General features: G+C 44.2%; 1 protein-coding gene across 2 annotated transcripts in view; it reads right to left on the bottom strand.

Moving 5' to 3' along the window:
* drg2 (developmentally regulated GTP binding protein 2) overlaps positions 1–15,477 on the bottom strand; it is a 44,733-nt gene extending 29,256 nt beyond the window's left edge. The window contains exons 1-7 of one of the 2 annotated variants that reach the window (XM_086000017.1): positions 15,270–15,477; positions 11,998–12,158; positions 8,690–8,779; positions 4,093–4,153; positions 3,386–3,476; positions 2,627–2,699; positions 507–597 (exon numbers count right to left, since the gene is read on the bottom strand). In XM_086000017.1, coding sequence (XP_085856143.1) covers positions 507–597; positions 2,627–2,699; positions 3,386–3,476; positions 4,093–4,153; positions 8,690–8,779; positions 11,998–12,051 — 460 coding nt within the window. In that variant the 5' untranslated portion in view covers positions 12,052–12,158; positions 15,270–15,477. Of the gene's footprint in view, positions 1–506; positions 598–2,626; positions 2,700–3,385; positions 3,477–4,092; positions 4,154–8,689; positions 8,780–11,997; positions 12,159–14,475; positions 14,776–15,269 lie in introns of those variants that run through there. The other variant, XM_086000016.1, reaches the window with a different exon arrangement.
* Positions 15,478–17,674: the final 2,197 nt, after the last annotated feature.

Genomic DNA, 17,674 nt, shown 5'->3' with positions numbered 1-17,674 from the left:
CTGTAAAGGGCTTTGGAATGCCCAGTGGTTCTAAAAGGCGCTATATAAATGCAAGTCTTTCTTTCTGAGCAAGAATGCTGGCGGCAACCATTTAAAATTTTCATCATTGTCTTTAAATCCATCCATGGCCTCACCCCAATTATCTCTGTAATTTTCCCCAGTGCGACAAACCTGCCTCCAGTCTCTCGAGCATCCCCTCCTCTCTCCACTCCACCACCAGCAACGGTGCCTTCAGCCGACAAGTCCCCTCACTGTGAAATTCCCCCCTAAAGTTCTCCGCCTCCCTCGCCTTCTTTAAAACCCTCCTAAAAACCCATTTCTTTGACCAAGCTTTCAGCCACGCTTCTAATATTTTCTTCGTTGACTTGGCATCTATTTTTCCCCGTTGCACCTGTAAAGTGCCTTCAGACATTTTTCACATTAAAGGTGCTATACAAGCGCATGGTGTTGTTGCTTACACAGGAAGGCCCAACACTCTGCATTTTTCCCAGCATGGCAAAGGATACTGTATTCATGCAAGATGAGCTGTACTAGTTTTTCAGAACATTGAGTCAGTGTAACTGTCGAGTTGAAAGATATCCCACCACCTTTCTTTGGCTGAAAAGAAATAAAAAAGCAAAATGTAAGAGTTTAGAAACATAACCTGAAAATGCATAAAAACTGTATTAATACCACTCTGTGTTTGTTCTGGTACAAAATGCATTTAGCCAATGTGGTTAAGAACGTGTATGATCGAACGAGTGTCCAACACAACATCCATGGGCCAATTCAGCTAGCAGGCTCTTTTCATCTAATGAAACTAACCACAGTTGATACTGGCTTTGTGAACTAATGGGAGCAGACGCTGGGGCCAGATGAAGGCCTTTAAACTCCCTGGGCCTGGACAATGCAACAAGGTTGCTCCCTGATTGGTGGATAGAGACCAATCAGGGAGCTTTTGTTCTGACCACAGACCTCCAGCCTGGAAGATTAAAGAGCTCATGCTGAAGCTTTATAGTATTTAAGATTTGGGGGAGGGGGAAGGATGGGGTGGGGGGAAAGGGAGTGGAATGGGGGAAGACTTGAATTTTGTGTCTTGTTTTGTGTGCTTATGGGGGAAATCTGACCTGTGTGTGTTTGGGGGCTCACTGGTTTTAACACAAGTGTCCGGTCTCCAGCTTCAAAACATTGGCAATCCCTACAACAGAAGACACTGGAATCAGAATTCCTGTGACCAACTGCAGATTTCTTGAGAAACCCTCGACATTCTGATGTTCCTGGTCATTGATCCACTTGAGAGTACGGTCACGCACCTGAAATGTGCTACTTGGAATGCAAGAACAAACTGGAATCAGCCTTGCAGCACTGATGCCAAAGATTAGTGAAAGGTTAGGAGAGATGACCAAAACCTTGTTTGAAGTGATGTGGTTTGAGTAGGCTTGTAAAGGCAGAGAAGGAGGTAGAGAGGTGGAGTGATTTAGGGTCAAAGTTTCAGAAAGCAAGTGTGAAATGGTTGAAGGCTCTGCCACCAATATTAGAGTGGAAAAAGGGCAGCATGCACACATGGCTAGAGTCAGAGATGCAGAGGGCATGAAAGGCGACATTAGGCTGGAGAAGGTTGGGGGAGGTCATGGAGAATCTTAAATTCAATGCATTGGCGAATGGGGAATGTTCCTGTTGAAGCTAGCAGTGAAGTTCTGGAATTTATGGGAGTGAAGGGGGCAACAAGAAGGCTGTTGGAGAAATCATGTCTAGTAATGACAACATGGATAAGGGTTTCAGCAGTAGTGGGGGGTAAAGAAGCATCTGTTCCTTTTCCAACTGTGTTAAATATCAGGGACAGCAACACTATATAAATGCAAGCTGTTGTAGAGAACATACAGATAACATCAAGCTTCTCAACCCCTCGGTTACATAATCTGGTTTCCATTTATCCCCAATTACACTCCGATGTATTGATTTATCTGTTGTCTCTGGTCCCGACACTCACTCTCACCTCCACTTCAGGCCCGACACTCACTCTCACCTCCACTTCAGGCCCGACACTCACTCTCACCTCCACTTCAGGCCCGACACTCACTCTCACCTCCACTTCAGGCCCGACACTCACTCTCACCTCCACTTCAGGCCCGACACGCACTCTCACCTCCACTTCAGGCCCGACACTCACTCTCACCTCCACTTCAGGCCCGACACTCACTCTCACCTCCACTTCAGGCCCGACACTCACTCTCACCTCCACTTCAGGCCTGTCACTCACTCTCACCTCCACTTCAGGCCTGTCACTCGCTCCACTTGTAACTGTACCATTTTGAGATAGTCCTGAGAGATGTGATAAAATGCTAAATACAAGTCTTCCTGTCCTTCATTGTTGGAATGCCAAAAATAAAACAACTTGTAGTTATATTGCACATTTAACATACTAAAACAACCCAAAGCACTTCACAAAAAGCAGAATACAGACAGCGAGATCGAAATTCAGTTTCTAAAATCACATGCAAGTGAGAAAGACATTAGTAACCCCTGTAAACACAAGTAGAAGACAGGAATCATTTACAGCATTTAAAGTTCAGCACTCAAACTGTTAGCCCGAGTTCATCAATGGTAGTTCAACTCTAGAAAAAAAACCAGAAACTACAGCCCTCACCTTGAAATAAATATTGGGTTTAGGCTTGTTTAATCGGATTCCGACAGACTCCAATTCCCTTTCCAGTAAATTCCTAGAATGAAAATAGTCCAGTTTAAGTTGGTTCTTTAATATCTGAACAGAGTTAAAAGCAAGTATAACTTTGCATCAATATAGAAATTAACCAATCCTATTCCAAACAGTAGTAAGCATGGGATCCTTCCTCCCCCTACCAGCTGAGGGGGGAGAGATTGCATTTATGTAGCACCTTCCACAATGTGAGGATGCCCCAAGGAAGTGCTTTTTGAAGTATAGTCAGTTGTAATGCAGGGAGACGATAGGGAAACAGCTTCCAGCTGCTGCAATCTTTTGTTCAACTGCAGATCAGCTTCAATTCAAATTTTGCAAATTACAAAATTGTTGGCAACTGAGTTGGAGTCAGCTAATGTTAAAATACAACTACAGGATGTGCTATTCAAGCAGCAAGAGTAATAATAGAGCTGTTCTACTTCAAGATATATACACAAGCTAGTGGGTAAAGGGACCATTTGATGTTGTACTAAACCATACCGACAAAAGGTCCCAAAGTTCAATCCCCAATCTGTGCTGAATTAAGGGGCATTTAGGGCACTTCAACAGGAGTCAATATCTGAACCGTTAATCTTTCTTTTTTCTTTTCATATTCCACCAACATGCTATTATTTCCAGTAATTTTTTTGTCTTTTTATTTTTTTTAAATCACTGATCATGGACATCGTTACTGCCTGCACATACACATACCTCTGCACATCACCCTTTGTTGCATCCAGCATCATTATTACAACATCGGCTGTCCGAGCAACTGCAATCACCTGGCGTCCACGACCTTTACCTGTAATCGGTTTAAAAATATATATTTTAGCAATCTGCCACTCCAGATAAAGTTCAAATACAAACTTGTGCTGGGAAAAAGTTGATTCATAATTTACTTATTGTATTTCCTGAACGTTGAATGAGTCATTGTTCTACAAGTTTATTTTCAAGAGGAAGTGAAGAGAAGAAAAAAAAAGAGGGAGATTTCATAAGAGAACACAATCTAACTTGCATATAGCGCCTTTCCTGACCCCAGGATGCCCAAAGTGATTCATAGACAACAAAGTTCTTTTAAAGTATAGTCACTGTCCTAATGTAGAGAATGTATAGTTTCCCACACCCACATTACCCATACTTCCAGAGGTCAGGACAAGGCGGTGGTCCAGCCAGGCATTTCCCTGGATACTGCTGACACTGGCCCTTAATCAGCTTGCTACAAGGCCCATACCCATCATGTGGAAAGGAACTCTGTCCTTCCACCTTTCCCATGGCCTCCCCTCCAATCCCTAGGAAGACCGAGTGCAAAATTGAGATTAGGACTTGGAACAGTTTTTCTCATAGGCAGCCCAACACTCAAACCTTTCCGAAGCAATTATTATAAAACGCATTGTAACTGAACAAAGACATGAACAAACCTTGTGCTGCTCCTTCAATGATACCAGGCAGATCCAAAAGTTGAATGTTAGCTCCTTTATGCTGCATCATAAAGAAAATGCCATTATAATTCATTTTATCCCTATTTTTTAGCAAATAAAAATCTGTTCACAATAGTTTCATGTTATGGTTTATGGATCCAAAGATTTTTAATTTTATTTGGTATATAATTTCTCTATTGGGATTTCTTGAATGAACTAGCAGAGCTGGCAGTCAATATACAACAGAAGAGGCTCCAGACTTCCTGCCCACCCTGCTCTATGACTGCTTGTGTAGAAGATGACACTCTTTCCCAATCTTCTCTCCCACCAATAAGGTAGTTCCCAACTTTCAGCTGCACCTCTCTGACCAATATGGCTGAGATCAGGAAGTTGTGTAGGAAAACCTTAACTGTGAACTGGTGGCACAGCACACGAACTCAAAACATACGTCCTCACGAATCCCCTACTCCCTCCAACCCAACAAGCATTATGACAACATTTTCTTAAATCCTCTTGGCTGATTATGTCGTGTGAAGATCGCATTGAGAAAAGAAAAAAATAACTGAACAAAATTTTAAAAAACATTTACACTGCACATGGGGCTTATTCTAATCCGTTTACCCATTTTCAGCTGAATAGATATTATTCTTTAAGAACTTAATACAGAAATTATGGGCACACAGACAAAATCAATACTTTTATAATGATATTGTTTTGAATCCTGTGTATTGGGGCTGTGCTGTGGAGGGTGATGGTTACTAATGCCTCAGCAGCACCACCAGCAGGGAATGTGAAGAACTGCAGTGGTTTGCAAAGTGCCCATTAAAACACACTGGGCTGGATTTTGCTGCAGAAATAATGGCGAAGGTAACAGCGCTCACCGTTATTTATGTGGAAATCAGACAGCAGCTTCTAGCAACCGCACATGCGCAGTTAAATAGGAAAATCTGGAAGTTGCTGCCTGAGATGCCCTGTTCCTCCAGAAGCTTTGCTATAACAGTATCTCGTGAGACTCGCCATAGAATTGTGTGAAATTGCTGTACTTAGCTGACATATACAAACTAAGCTCACCAGAAAAAGTTAGGGCTTGTCTATTCTAGTGTAAGTACCCTTTTAATAGCGTGGTAAGTCGTAATTACTGCCAAACAAGCTCTCTGGCACTGCAAATTATCTTTAACAAGTGTGGAGTCTCATTTCATCAGATTTTAATTATTTTTGGAGATATAAAATAACTTTTTTTTAAATTCTCTTCATTTTGTCCCTTATCACTCTCTTAATCCCACCTTTCTTTGCTTTCTATACCTGATTTGACATTGAATGAAATATTCTAACTGACACTTCCTGGTTCAGACTCTGCGCTGCTCATTAACGATTCTTCAATCTGATTGGTTAAGGAGACGCACACAGTTGCTTGCCCTGTTCACACAGGTCCCAGATGCCCTCTAGAGGGCAGTGCGCTTTTTGGATAGTAGACAGCAACTTCCAGTGCAAAAGCCCATAAAAACTCTATGGGCAAGGGCAAATGCAAGTGTAACAGGCTGACACCGTTCGTTCATCGCTGACCGCAAAATCCGGCCCATTCACAAAAGAAACTGAGTCACCACACCCACTCAGAATTGCTCCAAGCAGCATTAATAAGAGATCAGTATGCAGGGACAATGTTTGTAGCAAATCAGTGCATCCAGTTTCCACCATGGGCAAGCTTCAGAAATTCTCAAGTAGGTCTGAGCATTCGAAAGTTACCCAGATTTTCACTGATGCACAATTACACTTGAACTGTAGACACATGGGATGCATGTAGGGTTTCCAACCCTCCCAGAACACCCAGGAGTCTCCTAGAAGGCCCAGAGTCTCCCGGAATCGACGGTTTGCACGGCACGCGACAGCTTCAAGTTCTGACAACAAACCCTTCTTGCCCCCAACGTAGCGAAGGAAACTTACAAAAGGATGCAGTCAGCACCGGGAAAAGCCCGCGGGCAAAGGGTAGGGCCCGTGGGGGTCAGCAAGTTTGGATCAAGTCCAAAACCGGACAAGAGTTGAGATGGAGTCACAAAATATGTTAAGCCACAAAATAAAGGCCTTGTTTAAGAAATATTTTAAAACAGGATTAACTTCAAACTATATTTCTGAACAAAGTTGTGTTGTACAAATAGAATACAAAACAACACACCACTGGACTGCACTGCTGGATTGTATTTCCCATTTAAAGCACTTAATAAAACTAGGAGTCTTCAAGTATTTGCTTAGCTTAAACAAATTTGTTTTTGCTAAATAAACTGCCATAAAATCTAGTACATAACACGTATCTTCTAATTTTAGGAAAATTACTTCAACTGATGCAACTTAAATTTTCCAAAGTACGAGTCTAAAAATGTGAGTGTGCCTTAAAAATGTTGACTTTGCAACAGACAAAAAATCCAGAACACACAACAGTCTATTTTTACACAAAATGGGATACTTTAACAATTCTTGTATTATGCGCAAGCAAAGGCACTCAACTACAGGGGACCCATTTATAAGGGTAATAAGTATGAAAACATTTGCAAAATGCGGGCAAACGTCACGTGACTGAACCTCCAGGAATACATCCAACCAGAGCCAACAACCCTATGTGCACGATATTCTCCTGATGGCTCAGTTGGCAAGCAGTGTGGAAATAAGCCATACAAATCAACCAGTCATTTATCTCATTGTTTCTGGGACCTTGCTGTGTGCAAATTAGCTTCCACATTTGCCTTACAAAATAATGACATCACTTCAAGAGCAATTCACTGGCGCTGCATAAATCCAAGTTTTTTCTTTGTTGATCAGAAAGGTCCAAGATTCAAGCCCTCGTGTGCCGAGTGAGTTGATCTCTGCAAGGGCAGCAGTAGGGCTGGGCTAAAGGGGAAATCAGGCAGGGCTCCTTATGATTACCAGTGACTCCAGCTTGAAAATGTATGTGTGTGGACAGAGTGTTGCATGCCCCCAGTACTACCCCTTCCCCTCGCACAGCCATTTAGCCTGCTGACACTGAATTTCTAGCCTCACAAATGAAGTCAGTGATGTGCTGAAGGTGCTGCAGACACAGTGAACAAGAGTCCACATCATTCAGAAGAAGTGGAGGGGAAAAGATTGGTGAAAAATGAAAGAAAACTCTTGCCACCCCATAACTTAGAGCAAAGTACTTCAATGTTAGTGTTTTGTAACAGAGGAAAGAAAGGGGGTCTTTTTCAGGGTGGCAGGCGGTGACTAGTGGGATACCGCAAGGATCAGTGCTTGGGCCCCAGCTGTTCACAATATATATCAATGATTTGGAGGAGGGAGCCAAATGTAATATTTCCAAGTTTGCTAACGACACGAAACTAGGTGGGATTGTGAGTTGTGAGGAGGATGCAAAGAGGCTTCAAGGCGATTTAGACAAGTTGAGTGAGTGGGCAAATACATGGCAAATGCAGTATAATGTGGATAAATGTGAAGTAATCCACTTCGGTAAGAAAAACAAAGTTATAGTGCAGAAAGTATTATTTAAATGGTGCTAGATTGGGAAATGCTGATGTACAAAGGGACCTGGGTGTCCTTGTACACCAGTCACTGAAAGCAAACATGCAGGTGCAGCAAGCAGGTAGGAAGGCAAATGGTATGTTGGCCTTCATTGCAAGAGGATTTGAGTACAGGAGCAAGAATGTCTTACTACAGTTGTACAGGGCCTTGGTGAGACCACACCTAGAGAAAGGATATACTTGCCATAGAGGGAGTGCAGCGAAGGTTCACCAGACTGATTCCTGGGATGGCAGGACTGTCGTATGAGGAGAGATTGGGTCGACTAGGCCTGTATTCACTAGAGTTTAGAAGAATGAGAGGATATCTCATTGAAACGTATAAAATTCTGACAGGGCTAGACAGACTGGATGCAGGGAGGATGTTTCCCCTGGCTGGGGGGTCTAGAACGAGGGGTTACAGTCTCAGGATACGGGGTAGGACATTTAGGACTGAGATGAGGAGAAATTTCTTCACTCAGAGGGTGGTGAACCTGTGGAATTCTCTACCACAGAAAGCTGTGGAGGCCAAGTCACTGAATATATTTAAGGAGATATAGATTTCTAGACGCAAAAGGCATCAAGGGGTATGGGGAGAGCGTGGGAATATGGTATTGAGATAGAGGATCAGCCATGATCATATTGAATGGCGGAGCAGGCTCGAAGGGGCGAATCGCCTACTCCTGCTCCTATTTTACTGTTTCTATGTTCTAATAAAAACAGTAATAGAAATAGGAAATAACTGCACGGGAGCTGAAAGTGTGCTCCCTCAGAACATTCCCTAAGTGCTCCACAATGCTGTAAATGGCAATTACGCCAGTTTTAGGAATATGGATTTAATCACAAGCCGATGAGCTCCACAAATAACTGAGGTTTGAAGCGTAAAAAACACAACCTCATCTAGTTAGAATTCAATTGCAATGAATAGTGTGTATTCTCCTGCGGAGATGATGTCAGGATCAAAACACAACAGCAACTACAGTCCACCGTGCAGCCTAGTCTCATAGCACACACAAAGATCCAGCATAGTTTAATCTTACTAAGATCAGGATAAATAACCAGATAAGAGAATTGCTGACCTCTATGACACCTGGGATACAGGTAAGGGTTGTGAATTCATACGAAGCTGCTTCACTTGCAGTGGAAGTCATCAAACTCAAGAACGTAGACTGAAAGACAAATATTTGGCACAACTTAAGAAAAATTAAAAGTAAGTGTGAGCTCATCATAAGACAGGTACAAAGCTTCAATTTAAGACTGGCTAATTAGCAACAGTTTAGGCTATTTTTCTAGGTTACTAGGAAGTTTCTTTTCATAAATAAAAAGTTTGATTTCTCTCCTTGCACTCCAGTTTCCCCTGGGTCTAGAGTTGGGTGCTGCTGTGAGCAGAAGTGACCTGGGATCCTTCCATATATCAGGCGATCCGTGTTTATATAGCACCTTATTCATCGCTCACTTCACGTATAAGAAATTATTTTGAAAATTCTTTAAATAATATCACAGGATCTTTAATGTCCACCTAAACCACTGGAAAAGGTAGGATTTCAATCTAGCGTTTTATCCAAATGATAGAAGATCTGATAATATTGAGCTCAAACACCTTACATGGGGATCACATCACAAACATCTGACTCAGAGGCAACATTGCTACCAAACGTGCCAAGTTTACAGGTACACATGTATATACACAGCATTTCATTGTGACTGAGAATAAGCAAGTTCAATGGGGTTCAAAGTTTACATCATCAAGGGCTAAAACACATGCTGTCCAAAGATGTGCGGGTGAGGTTGATTGGCTATGATAAAAATTGGCCCTTAGTGTTAGGGGGGATTAAATACGTGGGGTTACGGGGATAGGGCTTGTGTGGGATGGCTGTCGGTGTAGGGACCGGGTGCTAGGGTTTGGATGATCAGCCATGATCTCGTTGAATGGCGGAGCAGGCTCGAAGGGCCGAATGGCCTACTCCTGCTCCTATCTTCTATGCTGCCGTCAAATTTTCACAGAACCCTAAATATTATAATTGGTGGTATCGGGACATTTACCGGCAACTCTCAGCCTTCCTTTCTTGCAGTGCTTTTCAATTTCTTAGTCACTGGCAGCAAGCATTATGTGGACAAGGGCAGCAGACGCATAGGAACATCACCACCTACAAGTTCCCGTCCAAGCCACACACCATCCTGACTTGGACCTGTATCGCCGTTCCTTCACTGTCGCTGGGCCAAAATCCTGGAACTCCCTTCCTAACAGCATTGTGGGTGTACCTACACCATATGGACTGCAGCGGCTCAAGAAGGCGGCTCACCACCATCTTCTCAAGGGCAATTAGGGATGGGCACTAAATGCAGGCCTAGCCAGCCAGCGACACCCACATCCCATCAATGAATTTTAAAAAATGATACCACTGTAGAGGGAACTCTGCACAAAATGATCACTCCCCACACTGGCCCTCACAAGTACTGATAAGGCACAGAAACAGAAACAGGAACAAGGGACTAAGAGAAACCAGAAAGTAACAGATTGTGTGCGCATAATATTTAGGTTCATGTAGCATTTTAACATAATGCATCTCCTCTTTCAAAGTGAAATGACTTTATTTTTTAAATTCAAGATTTCCAATCTTATTGCTGTAATCAATGCTGTTTTGGTAACTAATGGTCTCAATGATGATGTCCAAGCTCCTGTACAGTGGGAATGATGGAAACTGAGCAGGGAACAGGAGAGAAGGTATCGAAGTTGGCTGAAGCCATGGCCGAAGAGAGGGAGCCAGGTAAAACAATTTACAAATAGAATTGCAGGGTGCAGGGGGTTAGTGACAGAAGGTTTGCCTACCTATATCTTACTTACAACACAACTTTTGTGTTCTGACACTCCAGAAGCACATGCAATTGGAATCAGACAAGAGAGACCTGGATCTGAGCTGAGAGAGCACTTTAAAGGACAATTAAAGTGAAACTGCAGCTGTTAAAGCTTTGTAGCAGGAGGGGAAAAAATCCTTGAATATCTGACTAAAGCTTCCATATAATACAGAGCAAGTTGCATGGGTTTTTCTATTGCAGCAGTAGCCATAAACAATGCATGTCGTACCCAAGGCCTTGGAACATGATAGCATATTAAGAGCGAGAGGTAAGTTTAAGTATTTATTCACGACTTAGATGATGGCATAGAAAGTCACATATCCAAATTTGCCGATAACACAAAGCTAGGCGGCATTGCCGGCAGTGTAGAGGAAACATAAAATTACAGAGGGATATCGACAGATTAAGTGAATGGGCAAAACTGGCAAATGGCTTTCAATGTCGGCAAATGCGAGGTCATCCACTTTGGACCTAAAAAGGATCGAACAGGGTACTTTCTAAATGGTGAAAGGCTAAAAACAGTGGAGGTCCAAAGAGACTTGGGGGTCCAATACATAGATCATTAAAATGTCATGAACAGGTACAGAAAATAATCAAAAAGGCTAATGGAATGCTGGCCTTTATATCTCGAGGACTAGACTACAAGGGGGTAGAAGTTATGCTGCAGCTGTACAAAACCCTGGTTAGACCACACCTGGAGCACTGTGAGCAGTTCTGGGCACCGCGCCTTAGGAAGGATATATTAGCCTTGGAGGGAGAGCAGCGCAGGTTTACCAGAATGATACCCGCATCAAGGGTTAAGTAACGAGGAGAGATTACACAAATTAGGGTTGTTTTCCCTAGAATTTAGAAGGCTAAGGGGTGATCTGATCGAAGTTTTCAAGATAGTAAGGGAAACAGATAGGGTAGAGAGGGAAACTATTTCCGCTGGTTGGGGATTCTAGGACTGGGGGGCATAGTCTAAAGATTAGAGCCAGACCTTTCAGGAGTGAAATTAGGAAACACTTCTACACACAAAGGGTGGTAGAAGTTTGGAACTCTCTTCCCCAAATGGCAATTGATGCTAGATCAATTGTCAATTTTAAATCTGAGATTGATAACTTTTTGTTAACTAAAGATATTAAGGGATGTGGGCCAAAGGCGGGTGTATGTAGGTCAGGTCACAGATCAGTCATGATCTCACTGAATGGCAGAACAGGCTCGAGGGGCTCAATGGCCTCCTCCTGTTCCTACGGTAAAGTTTACTCACACTAGAAAAAAATCTGCTACCAAAATAGGAAATGTACAGCAACTTAAGTCAGCAACTAGCGGAGTAGGCAGGTTAACGTTTTGGGTATGATAATTCATCAACTGGATTCCAAAAGAAATATGACTTCTCTCTCTCGGTATTTCAGGTGCTGGCTGAACTACCGTGCATTTTCACCATTTATTCTAGTTTGTCCCACTAACCCCGTACAGCTCATGTTTATCCAGGAGGAGAGTATTGTTACTGTAAAGAGAATAAGAACATGCCAGCTTAACTTGTTCTTACCTTACCCACAGAAGGAAATCCAATCAATGCTACCCTGGCATCTCCTGATTTCATCACATCAAAGCCCTCCCCTTTGGACCCTGCTGATTTTGGGGGTTCCAACAGCTGTGCTCTGTACTTAGCAAGCTTGGCCTTCAACAAGCCCAGATGGTATTCAGTGGCTGTAAAACACCAATCACATTATGGTCAGTCTCACAGTGGCGTTGTCATCCGTCTTATTTAGCAGATTCGATAGCAATACACAAGAGAATAAAAATACTTAAAGCCAAGATAATATGCGTTGTGCATAATACTCTTAACTCTTCTCCTCAAATGGCTCCAACTGCCAGTACCAGCGACAGACCTGTAACTACCGTACTTCACCCTAACATTCCACTGCTCAAAGGGCTCCCTCCAGATGCAACCCAAGTTCAGAATGAAGAAGCCCAGAGACTATACCATCACCTCAAGGTCGCACATTGCCATGGCTTGGACGTATAATTCTGTGAGATACACGGTACCTACATAGTGTAATATAAACAGACACAGTATACAGCGTGTTCTTATATAAAGGGTGGATATAGTATACGGAGTGTATTATATACCGTTTATACATAATGTGTACAATGTATTATATGTAGGGTATTTTATAAACTGCTTATAAACCGTGTATGTGCTGTGCACTATACAGAGTATACAGTGCGGGGCTATTGTACACAGTCTATAGGGTGTTCGGGTTATTGCAGTCTACAGGGTGCGGGGTTATTGTACACAATCTATAGGGTGCGGGGTTATTGTACACAATCTATAGGGTACGGGGTTAGTGTACACAGTCTATAGGGTGTGGGGATATTGTACACAGTCTATAAGGTGCGGGGATATTGTAGTCTATAGGGTGCGGGTTATTGTACACAGTCTATAGGGTGCAGGGTTATTGTACACAGTCTATAGGGTACGGGGTTACTGTACACAATCTATAGGGTGCGGGGTTATTGTACACAATCTATAGGGTACGGGGTTAGTGTACACAGTCTATAGGGTGCAGGGTTATTGTACACAGTCTATAGGGTGCGGGGATATTGTAGTCTATAGGGTGCGGGTTATTGTACAAAATCTATAGACATTTGATAGACAGGATGTACTAGAAAGGCTTTGATAGATAGGATGTACTAGAAAGGCTGGGTATGCTTAGAGTGGATAAGTCACCTGGTCCAGATGGCTTGCATCCCAGGTTACTAAGGGAATTAGGGGAGGAGATAGCGGAAGGGCTTGCCATAATTTTCCAATCTTCACTAGATGCGGGGGAGGTGCTTGAGGATTGGAAAGTGGCAAATGTGACACCATTGTTCAAGAAAGGGTGCAAGGACAATCCTAGTAACTACAGATCGGTCAGTTTAACATTAGTGGTAGGTAAAGATTTAGAATCTCTCTCTTCCCCCCAGTCGCTCTCTCTCTTCCCCCCAGTCGCTCTCTCTCTCCCCCCCCCAGTCGCTCTCTCTCTCCCCCCCCCAGTCGCTCTCTCTCTCCCCCCCCCCCAGTCGCTCTCTCTCTCCCCCCCCAGTCGCTCTCTCTCTCTCTTCCAACAACAACATGCCCTCAAAAAACCCTCGGCACCGCCGGGTACTCCAGCTAGTATATATATAAATGACCTGGATATTGAAATACAGTAGAATTTCTAAATTTGCCGATGACACCAAACTTGGGGGTGTGGCAAACAGTGAGGATGATACCAATCGACTGCAACAGGACATAGAAAGGCTAGCAGAATGGGTAGACAAATGGCAGATGGAATTTAATACAGAGAAGTGTGAGGTGATGCATTTTGGCAGAAGGAACAGGGAGAGGCAATATACACTTAATGGCACAGTTTTAAAGAGTGTGCAGGGACAGGGGGACCTGGGAGTTATTGTGCATAGGTCCCTGAAGGTGACAGGACATATTGAGAGAGTGGTTAGCAAAGCATATGGGATCTTGGGCTTCATAAATAGAGGTATTGAGTACAAAAGTAGAGAAGTTATGCTGAACCTTTATAAAGCGCTGGTTATTGTACACAGTCTATAGGGCGCGGGGTTATTGTACACAGTCTATAGGGCGCGGGGTTATTGTACACAGCCTATAGGGTTATTGTACACAGTCTATAGGATGAGGGGGTTATTGTACACAGTCTATAGGGTGTGGGGTTATTGTACACAGTCCATAGGGTGAGGGGGTTATTGTACACAGTCTATAGGGTGTGGGGTTATTGCACACAGTCTATAGGGTGTGGGGTTATTGTACACAGTCCATAGGGTGTGGGGTTATTGTACACAGTCTATAGGGTGTGGGGTTATTGTACACAGTCTATAGGGTGTGGGGTTATTGTACACAGTCTATAGGGTGTGGGGTTATTGTACACAGTCTATAGGGTGTGGGGTTATTGTACACAGTCTATAGGGTGTGGGGTTATTGTACACAGTCTATAGGGTGAGTTTACGGTTCATCTTATTCTCGGATTCCCACCTTTGTTTTTCTGGGTCCGCGAGATTTCTTTCTCGATTTCGGAGATTTTCTCCAGAATCCCCATGGCGGCGGGTTTTTGTGGAAATCCTTTTCTGAGGAGAAACTCGTCTAATGTTCCCGGAGATTCTGGAAACTTCCCGCCTGCTCCACCGGAAACGGAAGCGGAGCCCGGCGGTGCAGCCTGGGAAGGTCCCCGGGCCGAGGGCAGACTTTGGTTCCGGCCCCGAGTCTCCGCCTCACAAACCCGCCCCGGTCCCGAGTCTCCGCCTCACAAACCGGCCCCGGTCCCGAGTCTCCGCCTCACAAACCGGCCCCGGTCCCGAGTCTCCGCCTCACAAACCGGCCCCGGGTCTCCGCCTCACAAACCGGTCCCGAGTCTCCGCCTCACAAACCGGCCCCGGTCCCGAGTCTCCGCCTCACAAACCGGCCCCGGGCCCCGTCTCACAAACCCGCCCCGAGTCTCCGCCTCACAAACCGGCCCCGGCCCCGGGTCTCCGCCTCACAAACCGGCCCCGGGTCTCCGCCTCACAAACCGGCCCCGGCCCCAAGTCTCCGCCTCACAAACCGGCCCCGGCCCCGAGTCTCCGCCTCACAAACCGGCCCCGGCCCCCCGCCTCAAACCGGCCCCGGCTCTCCGCCTCACAAACCGGCCCCGGCTCTCCGCCTCACAAACCGGCCCCGAGTCTCCGCCTCACAAACCGGCCCCGGCCCCGAGTCTCCGCCTCACAAACCGGCCCCGGGAGGCCGCAGTTTTCATGAATTGGGAGAAAAGCTGGAACATTTGTTTCAGGTACCTCACAAGGGATTCAAAAGTTTCCCACTTTTTTTTTCCATAGGGACAGTTGAGACGAATTGGCGCAAAAAATACAGAGAAGTTCCGGCGGCACCTCGCCGTAACTCTGGCGGAAACCGAGCTGCATTGAGTCCGCAACATCTGGGATTTTCCAGCCTGTTTAAAAAGAGGGGAAAACCTGCCCACCCATTGGAGCCAGTTCTGGGGGCGGTGGGACCAGTACAGACCGGAGGGTTTGCACCTGGGCCGTGACCGATGGCTGGCCGGCCGGCCGGGCGGGGCGGGGGGGGGGGGGGTTTAATCTACAATGGCAGGGGGTTGGGAACCTGAGCAGGGAGACAGAGGAAAGGGAAACAAGGATAAAAACAAAAGATAGGAAGGAGAAAAGCAAAAGTGGCAGTCAGAGAAATCAACGGTTTAAATCAAACATGGCCACAGTAAATAATAATTCTAAAATGTCTAAGAGTGTTAAAAAAAAAGCCTGAAGGCTTTGTGTCTTAATGCGAGGAGCATTCGTAATAAGGTGGATGAATTAGCTGCGCAAATAGATGTAAACGGATATGATATAATTGGGATTACGGAAACATGGCTCCAGGGTGACCAAGGCTGGGAATTCAACATCCAGGGGTATTCAATATTCAGGAAAGACAGGGAAAAAGGAAAAAGAAGTGGGGTAGCACTGCTGGTTAAAGAGATTAACACAATTGTAAGGAAGGATATTAGCTGTGATGATGTGGAATCTGTATGGGTAGAACTGAGAAATACTAAGGGGCAGAAAACGTTAGTGGAAGTGGTATACAGACCTCCAAACACTAATGCGGAGGTTGGGGATGGTATTAAATGGGAAATTAGAGACGCGTGCAATAAGGGCACAGCAATTATCATGGGTGACTTTAATCTACATATAGATTGGGCTAACCAAATTAGTTACAATACTGTGGAGGAGGAATTCCTGGAGTGTATACGGGATGGTTTCCTGGACCAATATGTCGAGGAACCAACTGGAGATCAGGCCATCTTAGACTGGGTATTATGTAATGAGAAAGGAATAATTAGCAATCTTGTTGTGCGAGGCCCCTTGGGGAGGAGCGATCATAATATGATAGAATTCTTCATTAAGATGGAGAGTGAAGTAGTTGACTCAGAGACTAGGGTCCTGAATTTAAATAAAGGAAACTACAATGGTATGAGGTGTGAGTTGGGTAGGATTGATTGGGGAATGTTACTCAAAATGTTGATGGTGGATAGGCAATGGCAAACATTTAAAGATTGCATGGATGAACTACAGAATTTGTTCATCCCTGTTTGGCATAAAAATAAAACAAAAAAGGTGACTTAACCGTGGCTAACAAGGGAAATTAGGGATAGCATAAGATCCAAGGAGAGGACATGTAAATTGGCCAGAAAAAGCAGCAAACCTGAGGATTGGGAGCAGTTTAGGATTCAGCAAAGGAGGACAAAGGGATTAATTAAGAGGGGGAAAATAGAGTATGAGAGTAAGCTTTCAGGGAACATAAAAACTGACTGTAAAAGCTTCTATAGATATGTGAAGAGAAAAAGATTGGTGAAGTCAAGCATAGGTCCCTTGCAGTCAGAATCAGGGGAATTTATAATGGGGAACAAAGAAATGGCAGACCAATTAAATACATACTTTGGTTCTGTCTTCACAAAGGAGGACAAAAATAACCTCCCAGAGATGTCGGGGAACATAGGGTCTAATGAGAGGGAGGAACTGAATGAAATCAGTATTTGTAGGGAAATGGTGTTAGGGAAATTGACGGGATTGAAGGCCGATAAATCCTCAGGGCCTGATAATCTACATCCTAGGGTACTTAAGGAAGTGGCCCTAGAAATATTAGATGCATTGCTGGTCATCTTCCAAAATTCTATAGACTCTGGAACAGTTCCCATGGATTGGAGGGTAGCTAATGTAACCCCACTATTCAAAAAAGGTGATAGAAAACGGGGAATTATAGACCGGTAAGCCTGACATCGGTAGTGGGGAAAATGCTAGAGTCCATTATAAAAGATGTAATAGCAGAGCACTTGGAAAACAGATCAGACAAAGTCAACATGGATTTACAAAAGGTAAATCATGCTTGACTAATGTACTGGAATTTTTTGAGGATGTAACTGGTAGAATAGATAAGGGAGAACCAGTGAATGTGGTGTATTTGGACTTTCAGAAGGCTTTCGATAAGGTCCCGCATAAGAGATTAGCGTGTAACGTTAAGGCACATGGGATTGGGGGCAAGGTACTGACTTGGATAGAGAACTGGTTGGCAGACAGGAAGCAAAGAGTTGGAATAAACGGGTCTTTTTCCGAGTGGCAGGCAGTGACTAGTGGGGTACCGCAGGGATCGGTCCTAGGACCCCAGCTATTCACAATGTACATTAATGAACTAG

The sequence above is a fragment of the Somniosus microcephalus genome, chromosome 11 (genome assembly GCF_052327205.1).
Source record: "Somniosus microcephalus isolate GS21.2 chromosome 11, FLI_Smic_1.0, whole genome shotgun sequence".
NCBI lineage: Eukaryota > Metazoa > Chordata > Chondrichthyes > Squaliformes > Somniosidae > Somniosus > Somniosus microcephalus.
The sequence above is the reverse complement of the archived record's forward strand: the minus strand, read 5'-3'. Positions and strand labels throughout refer to the sequence as shown.